At 48.8% G+C, this 14,462-nt stretch overlaps 1 protein-coding gene across 3 annotated transcripts in view; it reads right to left on the reverse strand.

The window, feature by feature from the left end:
• Positions 1-3,619: 3,619 nt before the first annotated feature.
• Positions 3,620-14,462, reverse strand: part of FAM193A (family with sequence similarity 193 member A) — a 127,760-nt gene continuing 116,917 nt past the window's right edge. For 2 of the 3 annotated variants that reach the window (XM_058430042.1, XM_058430041.1), the window contains exons 20-21: positions 11,670-11,751; positions 3,625-4,413 (exon numbers count right to left, since the gene is read on the reverse strand). In XM_058430042.1, coding sequence (XP_058286025.1) covers positions 4,320-4,413; positions 11,670-11,751 — 176 coding nt within the window. In that variant the 3' untranslated portion in view covers positions 3,625-4,319. Of the gene's footprint in view, positions 4,414-11,669; positions 11,752-14,462 lie in introns of all 3 variants that reach the window. The other variant, XM_032136157.2, reaches the window with a different exon arrangement.

Consider the following 14,462-nt stretch of genomic DNA (forward strand, 5'->3'; position numbering starts at 1 on the left):
GAGCCCTTACCAGACACTGAATCTGTTGGTGCACTTTGCTCTTGAACTTCACAGCCTCCAGAACTGTGAGAAATAAACTTCTATTATTTATAAATTACTCAGTCTGTGATATTTGGTCATAGCTGCATGAATGGACTAAGACATCATCTAAATTACCAAATTTGCTGGCATATAATTGTTCTAGTATTCCTTTAAAATCCTTTTTATTTCTGTGTGGCCAGTTCTGATTCTAGTAATTTGAATCCTTCTCTTGTCAATCTTGCTAAAGATGTCTATTTTGTTTACCTTTTTAAAACTTTTGGTTTTGTTGATTTTCTCTGTTATTTTTGCATCCTCTATTTCATTAATTTCTGATCTAATTTTTATGATTTTATTCCTTCTGCTTACTTTAGGCCTAGTTTGCTCTTTTTCCAGTGTCTTAAGGTGACAAGTTAGTTTATTGATTTGAGATCTTTCTTCTTTCTTAATATAAACATTTTCAACTTCTGGGATGTGTTACTATTTTTCAATTTGGGAGGTTTTCGGCTATTATTTCTTTGAATATTTTTTCTGCTCTTTGCTCTCCTTTTGATATTCCCATTACACATATGCCGGTATGCTTAATGGTGTCCCACATTTTTCTGAGACTATTTTCATTATTTTTTTCTCTGTGTTCTTTGGCTGGCATAATCTCCATCAGCCTATCTTCAAATCCACTTATTTTTCCTTCTGCTAATTTTAAAATTTAGGCTGGGTGCAGTGGCTCATGCCTGTAATCTCAGCACTTTGGGAGGCCAAGGTGGGCGGCTCACCTGAGGTCAGGAGTTTGAGACCAGCTTGGCCAACATGGTGAAACACCATCTCTACAAAAAATACAAAAATTAGCCAGGCATGGTGGTGTGTACCTGTAGTCCCAGCTACTGGGGAGGCTGAGACAGGAGAATCACTTGAACCCAGGAGTTGGAGATTGCAGTGAGCCAAGATGGTGCCACTGCACTCCAGCCTGGGTGACAGAGCAAGACTCCATCTGTCTCTCTCTCTATACATGTGTGTGTGTGTGTGTGTGTGTGTGTGTGTGTATCTTTTCAGATTCCATTAATTTCCATTTGGTTCCTTTAAAATAATTTCTATGCTCATTTGATGCAGCCTTATTATATCAGTTTTCTTTCTACTACCCACTAGTATTCAGCCTATGATGTTGCTCCTCAGGGTGTGTAGCTTTGCGTTATGCCCACAGTCACCCTGGGATGACAGTCATTTTGGTAGAGTTCTCTTCCTCTTTCCCTGACCACATTCAGCCATTAAACCACTAATTGCCAATTCTATTGTTTTCAACAATGCCCTGGGGCACCATGCTCTACAAACAAATCCAATCAATTCTGACTCCTTTGAAGAGATAGTTTCTGGGAACACTGTGTGATATTCCTTCTGACCCCTGGATGCCTCCTCCCAGCTCTTTTCTTCCTGTTATCTCCTGCAAACTATTTGGCCTATAGCTGAGCCTGTATCCTCTCTCTCTTCCCAGGGTTCCATGGCCTCCACTGTTTCTCAGTGCCTTCAGGCTTGAACCTCTTCATCATTCTTCGTTGCAAACGAAGTCAGTTTCTTTGGGAAGAGATTAGGAGCTGTTTTACTGCCTGTTTCTCTACCCAGGCAAAATCTCTGAGCAGGGCTCAGAGCTGAGGGTGCAGAAAACAGTAAGCTTCTCAATACAACTGTTCACTGTTAATGTTTCCTTTCTAACTATTGTTATTGTTTCATTTCATGACTATTACAGGTTGAGTATGCCTAACCCAAAAGGTTCCAAAATTCAAATCCTTTTGAGTGTTAAGATGATGCTCCAAGGAAATGCTCATTGGAGCATTTTGGATTTCAGATTTTTGGATTAGAAATGCTCAATTTGTAAGCATGATGTAAATACTCCAAATCCAAAAAAGTCTGAAACTGGACACACTTCTGGTACTGAGGATGCCAGATAAAGGATAAGGGATACTCACCCTGTGCTACTGTGCAAGTCAAAAATGTAAGGCTCCCCTATGGCGGCCCCACCCTCCCCCACAGGGGAGTGATGTCATCAGGAACCCCAGGGGCTACCATCAAGTCAGGGACCCTGCAGCTGGATGTCCTACAAGCACCCTGGGATGCTGGAAGGATGAGTGGTTTCCAGGGAAATAGAGGAAGATCTTTCCTGGCAAGGGCATGGCCAGGACAATGGCTGGGAGCCTAAGGGCCAAAGCTAGCAGGTGCAGGTCGGGGGCCAGAGCGGGCAGAGCTGTGAAGCCACAGGCGGGGCTGCCATGGAGGTGATGGGAATGCCCAGAACTGGGCATGTAGGGTGGGCGTCTGAGGGTCTCTAGGTCCCAGCATGATGCTTAGTGTGTCGGGGCACCCAGAGTTCCCCATCACCACCCAGGGCTGTGCAGTTCTCCTCAGCAACAGGCATGGTTCTACTGGAAGAGGAGGCTGAGATGCGGATGTGGGACTGTCCCCCAGCACAGTGTAAAGGCTGTCCCTGGGGAGAGCAGGGCAGGCACTGGAGGTCTGGGCAGGCAGTTCCCCATAGGACGAGGCCCAGGCCTGGGCCTTTCCCCAGCCCCCACTGCAGCCAGAAGAGGCAGTGGCTGGAGTCCCGGGGGCCTGCACTGGGGTTTCAAGCACACTACCGTTGCTGTGGTCATGGCCTGACCTGCTTCACTCTCTGCCCTATCATCCCACGAACAAAGGAATGTTCTCTTCCTCACACCTGGAAAAAAAAAGAAGTGAGGAAAGCTACTCGTGCTGCACCTCCCCTGGCTGGTGACCCTTTTCCAGCTTTTGTGCAATCTCCAGAGTTCTAGGACCTGCTGTCCCCACCTCATTCTCTGCAAACCAGTGCCTGGGCGGGGGTGCCCTGGGCCTTGTCTCCCCTGACCTGCCTCGAAGCCTCCTCACCCCCTCTGCCTTCCTGGTTCCATGGCTTGGGCCCCCATCCCACCTACTCACCCCTGCGGGGCCCTCACACAGGCTCTGTCCATGAACAGCAGTCCCCAGTTCCAGAACTCTCACCTAGGTGGCTGGTGGGCATCCCAGACTCACTGTCCAGAACCGGGTCTCCAGTCCCACCACCCCAGTTCCAGACCTCTCACCTGGGTGGCGGGTGGGCATCCCAGACTCACCATCCAGAACTGGTCTCCAGTCCCACCTCCAGGCACACAGCGCAGGTCTTCACCTCTTTCTCCTACCTGCGTCCTGTCCACCAGGAAATCCTGTGGCCTCATCATCCGAATACCTCCAGAAGCTAGCCCTCCCTACCCTCTCCCCAGCCAGGCCCTGCCCTCTTCACCTTCACTCAGGGTGAAGTCATACTCTGACGGGGCACACAGACAGGCTGAACATGAAGCTGGGAGAAGTGGGAGCTACTGAGTGTTCTAGGTGGTAAGAAGTAACCAGGATGCAGCTCCTTGGGAGCTTTCTGTCTCCTGCTGCCTGCTCTGCCTGGCACACAGAGGATGGTGGGGGCACCAGGATCGCTGAGCTGTTGCCTGGAGAGACCTGGGACCTGCTCTGGGGTGGTGCCCTGGCTCCCCATGGTGGACACATCACCTGCACGCCCTCTCCCACTAGCCCCCCACTCCCCCAGCAGAAAGAAGCAGCCGAGGTCTCCTGCTGTACTAATGTATTCCATCTTTCAAAAAGAAAGACATGATTTTAATATTACTTAACAATATGTTAAAAAAGTAGCCAGGCAGGCCTCCGTGTTAATACAGTCGTACACTCTATAACAGACTTGATGGTGTGAGTACTGGGTGGGCTTGTTTTTAACTTTCTCGTTCTGCAAGGGATCTTACACAAGCTGGCTACAAGTCAGGGGGGATCAAACACAAACAGCGCAACGTGTACACTCGGAGACAGTAGATTGTGGAGAACAAAGGAGGCCTGCCCCGCCCAGCCCGCCTAGGGTGGGACGCAGGGGCACAGGAGAGCTGAGTGACGGCCCCGGTGAGGACAGATGACAGGACAGGGCGCAATGCAGAGGCAACGGAGCCACGTGGATGATGCAAACTCCTATCTGGCCACGGCCCAGGCCTCCGAGGCCGCGGTGGTGGGAGGACTTGGCGGGAACTACTGTTCCAATCCGACAGCACAGAGCTACAATCGAAGGAGTCTCACGCACAGACTACACGCACACGAGCTAACAGCGTGGGCCGAGCATCAACTTCTCGGTCTGGGGTTTCAGGCAGCACCAGCTCCGCACAGCCCTTGGCAAGCACCACGGCTCTGGGGCGCCAGCGAGGGGCATGGCTCTTGGGGTGGTGCAGCCTGGCCTGCCTCTCGCGTGTCCCTCTCCAGGCAGTCCTCATTCAGTGGGCAGCAAAGGTGGCTTTTTTCAAGCTAAAATTGGACCAGTTGATAGACAGTCTTTGTCGGGTCTGTCTAGCAGAATCCAAGCAGAACCTGCAAAGACAAAAAGCCAAACAGTCACTGAAGGAAACAGCCCACAAGCAAGGTGGTGCTTGGCAAAGCCCATCACGCTCCTGTTCTTGCCAGAAACTCACTGCGGGGTTAGGGGTTTAGACTCTCAGTGAGGGGCACGGTGTCAAGGGTCCCCTCCAGGCCCTGCCACAGTCTGCACTTGAAAAGGGGAAAGGAGTCGGGAGGAGGAGTGGGTGGGCGGAGGGAGTCCTGAGAAAGAAAAGAAACTTTTAATCTGAGAGCTGAGAGCCCCCTTAAATTATCAGGCCCAGGCAGGGTGTGGTGGCTCATACCTATAATCCCAGCACTTTGGGAGGCTGAGGAGGGCAAATCACTTCAACTTAGGAGTTCGAGACCAGCCTGGGCAACATGGTGAAATCCTTTTTTTTTGAGACAGGGTCTCACTCTCTTGCCCAGGCTGGAGTTCAGTGGCAGTTTCGGCTCACTGCAACCTCCACCTCCAAGGTTCAAGCAATTCTCTCCTCAGCCTCCCGAGTAGCTGGGACTACAGGCATGTACCACCACACCCAGTTTTTTTTTATTTTTTATTTTTTGAGGAGTTTCGCTCTTGTCTTCCGGGCTAGAGTGCAATGGCGTGATCTCAGCTCACTGAAGCCTCCGCCTCCCACGTTGAAGTGATTCTCCTGCCTCAGCCTCCCAAGTAGCTGGGATTACAGGTGCCCGCCACCACGTCCAGCTGATTTTTGTATTTTTAGTAGAAACAGGGTTTCACCACGTTGACCAGGCTGATCTGTACTCCTGACCTAAAGTGATCCACCCGCCTCAGCCTCCCAAAGTGCTGGGATTACAGGCGTGAGCCACCGTGCCTGGCCACACCTAGCTAATTTTTTATTTTTTTTGAAATGGAGTCTCTGTCACCCAGGCTGGAGTGCAGTGGCACGATCTTGGCTCACTGCAACCTCTGCCTCCTGGGTTCAAGCGATTCTCCTGCCTCAGCTTCCCAAATAGTTAGGACTACAGGCACGTACCACAATACCCAGCTAATTTTTGTATTTTTTGTAGCTTCTTCCCTGGCCAAGCTGCTTTTTTTTTTTTTTTTTTTTTTTTGAGACGGAGTCTTGCTCTGTCGCCCAGGCTGGAGTGCAGTGGCATGATCTCAGTTCACTGCAACCTCTGCCTCCTGGGTTCACGCCATTCTGCCATTCTCCTGCCTCAGCCTCCCAAGTGGCTGGGACTACAGGCACCTATCACCACAGCCGGCTAATTTCTTCTATTTTTAGTAGAGATGGGGTTTCACCGTGTTAGCCAGGATGCTCTCAATTTCCTGACCTCGTGATCTGCCCACCTCGGCCTCGCAAAATGCTGGGATTATAGTCATGAGCCACCGCGCCCGGCCGCCAAGTAGCTTTTATAGAAAGCAGAGGCCTCGAAAAAATTGTATACACATATATCCTAAATACCAGCTTCTAATTAAGTCAACTTTCAACTCTAAAGCTGTTTAAAAGCATTCCTGTGTCAGGTTTTAGCCGGGCAAATAGTCAACATTCTTGTTTCTTGGTTGTTCCTTCCTGAAATTGACACCAAGAAGGAGATCTGAAGCTGGCCACAGTGGCTCATGCCTGTTTTCCTGCTACTTTGGGAGGCTGAGGTTGGAGAATCACTTGAACCCAGGAGTTTGAGACCAGCCCGTGCAACAAAGTGAGACTCCATCTTTACAAAAAGTAAAGTTAGCCAGGAGTGGCAGTACACATACGTGCCTGTGGTCCCAGCTACTCAGGGCTGAGGTGGGAGGATCCTTGAGCCTGGGAGGTCAAGGCTGCAGTGAGCTGTGATGGTGCCCCCGCACTCCAGCCTGGGTGACAAAGGTGAGACCCTATCTCAAAAATAATAAAGGCTTGCTGTGGTGGCTCACGCCTATAATCCCAGCACTTTGGGAGGGTGAGGTGGGTGGACTGCTTGAGCTTACAAGTTCAAGGCCAGCCTGGGCAACATGGTAAAACCTCATCGCTACAAAACATACAAAAATTAGCCAGGTGTGGTGGCGCACAACTGTGGTCCTAGCTACTCGGGAGCCTGTGGTGGGAGCATGGCTTGAGCCTGGTGGGCAGAGGCTGCAGCGAGCCTGTTGCCAGTGGCAGGTACCTGAGTTGCTGGCGGCGAATCCGTACGGGTCTGCAGCAGCCTCAGTTACTGCCTCCTCGGATGAAATAATCTGACCAAAGGCCATAAGGCAGAAGAAGAGACTGAGGCAAGTTTTAGAACAGGAGTGGAAGTTTATTAAAAAGCTCTAGAGCAGAAACAAAAGGAAGGAAAGTGCACTTGGAAGAGGCCAAGTGGGCAACTTGAGAGGCAAGTGCCCCGTCTGGCCTCTGATGTAGGGTTCTAGGTGTTGGCATACTTCAGGGACTTGCGTCCCTTCTCCCGACTCCTCCCTTGAGGTGGGCTGCCTGCTAGCACTTGGGAGGGAGCACGCACAATGTGTTTACTGGAGCGTGCGCATGCTCACCTGAGGCAATCTTCCCTTCCCGGTGCAAAGTACCTGGAAGGTCACACACCAGTTAAACTCCACCATTCTGCGCCTCAGTGCACGTGCTTGAGCCCACTTGCCCAACTCCTGAGATCTTATCGGGAAGCTGCTGATCACCAGCTTCAGTTTCCCTGGTGCTGGCTGTGACCAATTATTATTTTAGAGGGGCAGTGTGACAACTGCCTAACCATCACCTGATGGTCACCTGACATCCCTGGTGGATGGAGGAGGCCCTCCCCTGCCCTGCTCATGCCTGACTAGCTACCCACTGTAACAAGCTGAGAATGAGCCACTGCACTCCGGCCTGGACAGATAGAACCAGACTTTGTGCCCCCACCAAAAAAAAAAAAAGTTTTGGAGGTGGAACATATTTGCTTATTAGAGGTCTAGGGTAATCACTATTTAAAGCTGTTTGTCTTTGAATGTTTTAATAAACTGTTTCCTTTCTGAGTATATGGTTTCATTTAGCTTAGAAGCCTAAATCAAACAACAAGAAACCCCTATCATATTCTAAATATAAACCACAAATTTATAATCATTCAAGGGCATACCTGCACAAATGACTCAAAGCCAACACACACAGAAGTGCATGAGACCAAAATTAAGAATCCCTTTATGGCTTTAACCAAGGTCTCTAAAGAGGGAACAAAATTTCAGCCCCAGGCCCCTCTCATGAACAGCTTAAAGAAAGTCTTGCTAGCTGCAAATAGGGTGCAACCCACATCTGTCAGGCCATATTTTCTAAGGTCTCAGCTTCTCAGCTGACAGTCTATGCACAAATGCCAGGTGGAAGATTTAAAGAGACAGGAAAATAGAAAAACGAAACTGCCCATGGGACTAGTGCCGAAAATCAGGAAAACGAGGGAAGTAAACCTGTGGGGTTGGGCTGGGGAGGTAGCTCACGCTTGTAATCCTAGTACTTTGGAAGACTGAGGTGGAAAGATACCCAGAGGCCAGCCTGGACAACATAAAGAGACCCCTTCTCTACCAAAAACAAACAAACAAACAAAAAAAAAAAAAATTGGGCTGGGTGCGGCAGCTCACGCCTGTAATCCCAGCACTTTGGGAGGCTGAGGTGAGGTGGGCGGATCACTTGAGGTCGGGAGTTCGAAACCGGCCTGACCAACATGGAGAAACCCTGCCTCTACTAAAAATACAAAATTAGCCAGGCGTGGTGGCGCATGCCTGTAATCCCAGCTACCCAGGATCCTGAGGCAGGAGCATCGCTTGAACCCGGGAGGCAGAGGTTGCGGTGAGCCGAGATCGTGCCTGGGCAACAAGAGCAAAACTCCATCTCCAAAAAAAAAATGTTTTTAAATTAGCTAGGCATGGTGGCGCATCTGTAGTCCCAGCAATGAACTGTGATCAGGCCACTTCACTTCAGACTGAACTGAGACTTTATTTTTAAAAAGTCTTTTTGGGTTTAAAATCTGCTCACAGATTCCTCTGCCCCACTGGCACCATCTGTGGGCTGCTGAGTAGCTGTCTTCAGTAAAAAATTATTTATGTCCTACCTTTAGGCAAATAAAGGAGAGGTGGAGAGAGCCCCTGCACTCTGTCTTCAGCTCAACAATACCCAGTATTTGAGAGAGCAATATTTTAGTTTCCTTTCGTAGAAAAGATGACAAATGGGTATCCCAAATGGTCAAGAGTCATAAATAATTTTAAGTAAATTCAAATTAATTCCTATTAATGGTTATCCTAAGCTAAAGGTATCCACTGAGGAAAGAAATCTGTAGTGGCTCTAAGGAACTATAACTTTGTTTCAAATCCAGTCTCAGCGGGAATGCTGCTTAGCTAATTCCCTGGATGACAGAGTGAGAGACTGTGTCTCAAAAAATAATAAATAAGTAAGTAAGATTTACATCCTTAAGTGACCGAGAGCACTCTCTAAAACAAACTTCCAAATCTCTTAAGGGCCAGGGAGAGAACTCACCTTCATGCACCAGTTTAAAACTAACAGCAATTGGTCACAATTTTTTTTTTTTTTTTTGAGACGGAGTCTTGCTGTTGCCAGGCTGGAGAGCAGTGGCGCAATCTTGGCTCACTGCAACCTCTGCCTCCCGGGTTCAAGCAATTCTCCTGCTTCAGCCTCCTGAGTAGCTGGGACTACAGGCGAGCACCACCACGCCCAGATAATTTTTGTACTTTCAGTAGAAACGGGGTTTCACCATGTTAGCCAGAATGGTCTCTATCTCTTGACCTCGTGATCCGCCCGCCTCGGCCTCCCAAAGTACTGGAATTACAAGCGTGAGCCACTGCGCCCAGCCAGTCACAATTTTTTTTTTTTTTTGAGATGGAGTTTTGCTCTTGTTGCCCAGGCTGGAGTGCAATGGCCGAGGCAGATAGATCACTTGAATCCAGGAGTTTGAGACCACCCTGGACAACATAATGAGAACTGTGTCTACTAAACATTTTAAAAATTAGCTGAGGCCGGGTGCAGTGGCTCACGCCTGTAATCCCAGCACTTTGGGAGGCCGAGGCGGGCAGATCACGAGGTCAGGAGATCGAGACCATCCTGGCTAACACGGTGAAACCCCATCTCTACTAAAAATACAAAAAAAATTGCCAGGCGTGGTGGCAGGCACCTGCAGTCCCAGCTACTCGGGAGGCTGAGGCAGGAGAATGGTGTGAACCTGGGAGGCGGAGCTTGCAGTGAGCCAAAATCGCGCTGCTGCACTCCAGCCTGGGCGACAGAGCGAAACTCCGTCTCAAAAAAATAAAATAAAATAAAATAAAAATAAAAATAAAAATAAAAATTAGCTGAGATTGGTGGCCCATGCCTGTAGTCCCAGCTAGTCAGGAGGCTGAGGTGGGAGGATCAAGTGAGCCTGGGAGATCAAGGGTGCAGTGAGCCAAGATCATACCACTGCACTCCAGCCTGGGTGACAGAGCAAGACTATTGTCTTTATTTAAAAAAAAAAAAGTTGTCAAGAATTCTCATTGGTTTACAGAAATTATATTGATAGTGATCGGCTATAAACTGTTGAACTATAGGATATGAGTTATCCCTATGACAACATTAAGAGGTTAATTTACAGCTACTTTGGCCACACTCTATCTAGAGTCTGTACAATACAGCAGGTGGATTACTCAGCTTGAGGTGGGGGAGGGGGTAGGATGTGCCTGCTCTCACATTTCACTGCCTCTCTGGACGTGATTACATTTTTTTTTTTTTTTGAGACAGGGTCTTACTCTGTTGCCCAGGCTGGAGTGCAGTGGTGCAATCACAGCTCACTGCAACCTCAACCTCCTGGGCTCAAGCGACCCTCCCCCACCTCAGCTTCCCAAGTAGCTGGAACTACTACAGTAGCGTGCCACCATGCCCAGCTGATTTTACTTTTTGTAGAGATGACGTCTTGCTGTGTTGCCCAGGCAAGCACCTTCTCTCTCTCTATATATATAGTTTTTAAATTTAATTAAAACATAGAGACAGGGCCAGGTGCGGTGGCTCACGCCTGTAATCGCAGCACTTTGGGAGGCTGAGGTAGGTGGATTACCTGAGGTCAGGAGTTTGAGGCCAGCCTGGCCAACATGGTGAAACTCTGTCTCTATTAAAAACACAAAAAAATTAGCTGGGCATGGTGGTGGGTGCCTGTAATCGAGGCTACTCAGGAGGGTGAGGCAGGAGAATCGCTTGAATCTGGAAGGCGGAGGTTGCAGTGAGCCTGGGTGACAAGAGCAAAACTCCATCTCAAAAAGTTAAAAAAAAATCATAATAAAAAAAAGCTGCCGGGCGCGGTGGCTCACGCTTGTAATCCCAGCACTTTGGGAGGCCGAGGCAGGCGGATCACGAGGTCAGGAGATCGAGACCACGGTGAAACCCCGTCTCTACTAAAAATACAAAAAATTAGCCGGGCGTGGTGGCGGGCGCCTGTAGTCCCAGCTACTCAGAGAGGCTGAGGCAGGAGAATGGCGTGAACCCGGGAGGTGGAGCTTGCAGTGAGCCGAAATTGCGCCACTGCACTCCAGCCTGGGCGATAGAGCGAGACTCTGTCTCAACAAAAAAAAAAAAAAAAAAAAAAAAAAGCTGTAATCCCAGCTACTCTGGAGGCTGAGGCAGGAGATTGCTTGAACCCGGGAGGCAGAGGTTGCAATGAGCTGAGATCGTGCCACTGCACTCCAGCCTGGGTGATAAAGCGAGATTCCCTCTCAAAAATAAAATGAAACAAATAAAATTTTGTTGCCATTAATAATTCACACAGTAGTTAAAACATTATAGAACACAGCACTGATAAAATTTGCCCATCAGGAAAACAGCAAGCATCTAAAATGTTACTTTTCTTCTTAAAAGCATAGCACTCCAGTGTGTTCGACCATCAGCAGATGTGGGGGTCACCCGGAAGGCTTTCAAGAACATAGATGCCGGCCCCTTCCCAGAATCTGATCCCACAGGTCTAAGGAGGGGCCTGTATCCCCAGGAGACGCTGCTGGCCCAGGACACCTTGAGAGCTACCGCCTCGGAAGTGAAACAGCCAGTTGGCGGGGAGGGGTGGGGGGAAGCCACTGCCGTCAACTATTTTTCTAGCATGTGAGGGGGAGGAGAAGTGACTGTGTGAGTGTTGGGAATGTGGGAGGGTGTGTGTGGCTGGCCTGTCCTACTACAAGGCTCTTCAGTAGCCAGGTTGTCTGGCTTGCTTGATGTAACTTTGTCCAAGACAACTAGAAGTGCCATGGAAAGACAGAAAACCAAACATGTATGGCAAGCACACAGTCACCACGGTTTCAGACACACAGCCTCCACATTTACCTTTTGAAATATTCCACTTCCCTCTCTGTCTCATCCATATCCACACTGTCTAGGTCAATATCTTTAGGTAGAAAGACATCATCTGTAAAATAAAAGAGAAGCAGCAAGTCAAATTACAGCAGCAGGCTATCTTATCAGAACAGAAGAAATCATTTGGCTTTGCTCAATTTAAACAACTTCAAAAATTGTAAACATTTTTTCTAAAATGAGATTTTACAGAAGGCCAAAGGAAGACAGATCTCTCTGGTGTGCTTATGAACACCCAGGTCTGACCTGGAAACTGCGGAACTCACATGTCCACTAAGCAAAGCAACTGTGGCTTCAGGTCCCATTAGAAGACATGTTTGCTAGAGCCTAGACTCCCCATGTGACTGGTCATTACATGACAGGCAGCCCATCAGAGAGCCCTTTAGCAAGAAGATTCCCAGAAATCTAATTTGCGTGCAAGCCCAGGGACTGCCCTAAGTCTCCGTTGGAGCCAGGCAGAGCACAGCTGCCAGCAGAAGCTGCCCAGCCCAGGCCCATGTTAAGGAAAGGGCTGTCCCTCAAATGTGCCCTTGACAGGAAGAAGACCCAGACATCAACCCTACAGGAAGGTGGTTCTCCCAGGCATTCATCTCACCCATATGACATCCAGAGATTTCATCAAAAACTTTTTTCTTTTTTTTATATGAAGTCTCACTCTGTCACCCAGGCATGATCTCGGCTCACTGCAACCTCCGTCTTCCAGGCTCAAGTAATCCTCCTGCCTCAGCCTCCTGAGTAGCTGGGATCACAGGTGCGCACCACCATGCCTGTGTAATTTTTATATTTTTGGTAGAGACAGGGTTTCACCATGTTGCCCAGGCTGGTCTTGAATTCCTGGGTTCAAATGATCCACCCACCTCGGCCTCCCAAAGTGCTGGGATTACAAGCGTGAGCCACTGTGCCTGGCCAAACACTTTCAAGTTGTTCCAAACAAAAACCAAGGCTACATTTCATGCTGCAATTACACAACCATCTTTTTTTTTTTGAGACGGAGTCTCGCTCTTTCACCCAGGCTGGAGTGCAGTGGCGCGATCTCAGCTCACTGCAGGCTCCGCCTCCCGGGTTCACGCCATTCTCCTGCCTCAGCCTCTCCGAGTAGCTGGGACTACAGGCGCCCGCCACCACGCCCGGCTAATTTTTTGTATTTTTAGTAGAGATGAGGTTTCACCGTGGTCTCCATCGCCCGACCTCGTGATCCGCCCACCTCGGCCTCCCAAAGTGCTGGGATTACAAGCGTGAGCCACCGCGCCCGGCCTTACACAACCATCTTTGAAAATAGGCAGGATAGCAGGGAAATCATTGATTAAGAATTACTCAATTTCCTAGACTCTCAGGCAAGTTTGAGATGTCTACTCCTCTGTTCTGTTCTGGTCACTCATCTAATTCAATCTTGAGCACATTCCCGGGGCCTTATGTGAGCCTTCAGTATCAAAGAGGCTCCAGCAGCACACATCTGGGCTGGGGCGGGGTGCGGGGGCGTGCAGTGCACACAGCATTCAGCCTCATCGATGTGAACAAAGAGGACAGGAACCACTGACATTTCTTTGTTAAAGGTGAATCTCCATTTCCCTGCAGCCCTCAACACAAGACAATTTTTCAGAACCTTTAATAAACACTCCATTTCTTTCTACCACTGGGGAATTTCCATGGTAGCATGAGGCACGTTTTACTTGCATAACAGCAGCTAATATTTTTGACAACTCACACAGCACCAGGCAAGTGCTTTCAAATGTGTTTGTTCATAGAAATGTCACTTAGGATTCTCTCTCTAAGGACCTGCTCTATGACAGCCTTGGCTATCTCGGATCCCAACTGTATCCCTGAGGGCACACAGCAGGGTGGAGGCCACAATCACTGGTACCACTGGGGACTGGGTGGTCTAGGAAGGAAGGCTGGGTGTGTTCAGGGAAAGGCCTGGGAAAGTCGACCTTTGGTAATCTACACTCAGGAGGAAGGGAAAGATGAGGTTAAAGGAAACGCAGCCAATAGCTCAATCCTGGAACACAATAGCGGATGTGACTGGAGAGTGAGGACAGCTCCCAGCCACAGCAGGCTCCACATGTTGGTACAGAGAGGTGCTTCAGGGCACGGGAAAGCATTCTGAGTCTCGATTTTTAAAAACTCAAGCAGCAGAAAGCGAGCACAGAACACTGTCCACTGATCCAGGAAACTGATGCACGAGCAAGGGTGAGAGGGGGCCGGAGCGTTTACAGATGTACAAAAAGTGAAGATCTAAGAAAGCATGCTGTCAGCAGCCACCCACAAGAAGTTCTAGAAGAAAACGGCTCCAACTTGAGAAAGAAACAGAGTTGGTATGTCTCCTGGAAGTGCTGTCACAATATATTTCTAATATTCTCTTTTACTGGCTAGAACTAGAATAATCAGTCTATAAAATCTTGGTGTAAGAAAAACATGAAACACAACTTTAACCAATTTGGGATCAGGAAGAAATTTTTTACAACAACCACACTATATTAAACAGGAGAAATCAGTTGATCCAAGGATTTTATAGCCAACCAAACTATCTGTTCATTGACAACACAACAGGTCAAAGTTTACTTCTCCAGAACTCACAGAATTCTGTACTCAAGGCCACCACCTGAGGATGAGCTTCACCAACCTGAAGACGCCTGGGAACACACAGCAGAGGCAAGTGGGAGCCCTGTTGTAGTAAACTCTGTACCTAAGAATACCATGTGTTCTGACAGAGCAGAAACACCACCAATGAAAAATGGGAAGAGGAGAGACAGGGAGACAGGAAAGAGC

The sequence above is a fragment of the Hylobates moloch genome, unplaced genomic scaffold (assembly GCF_009828535.3).
Source record: "Hylobates moloch isolate HMO894 unplaced genomic scaffold, HMol_V3 SCAFFOLD_17, whole genome shotgun sequence".
Lineage (NCBI taxonomy): Eukaryota > Metazoa > Chordata > Mammalia > Primates > Hylobatidae > Hylobates > Hylobates moloch.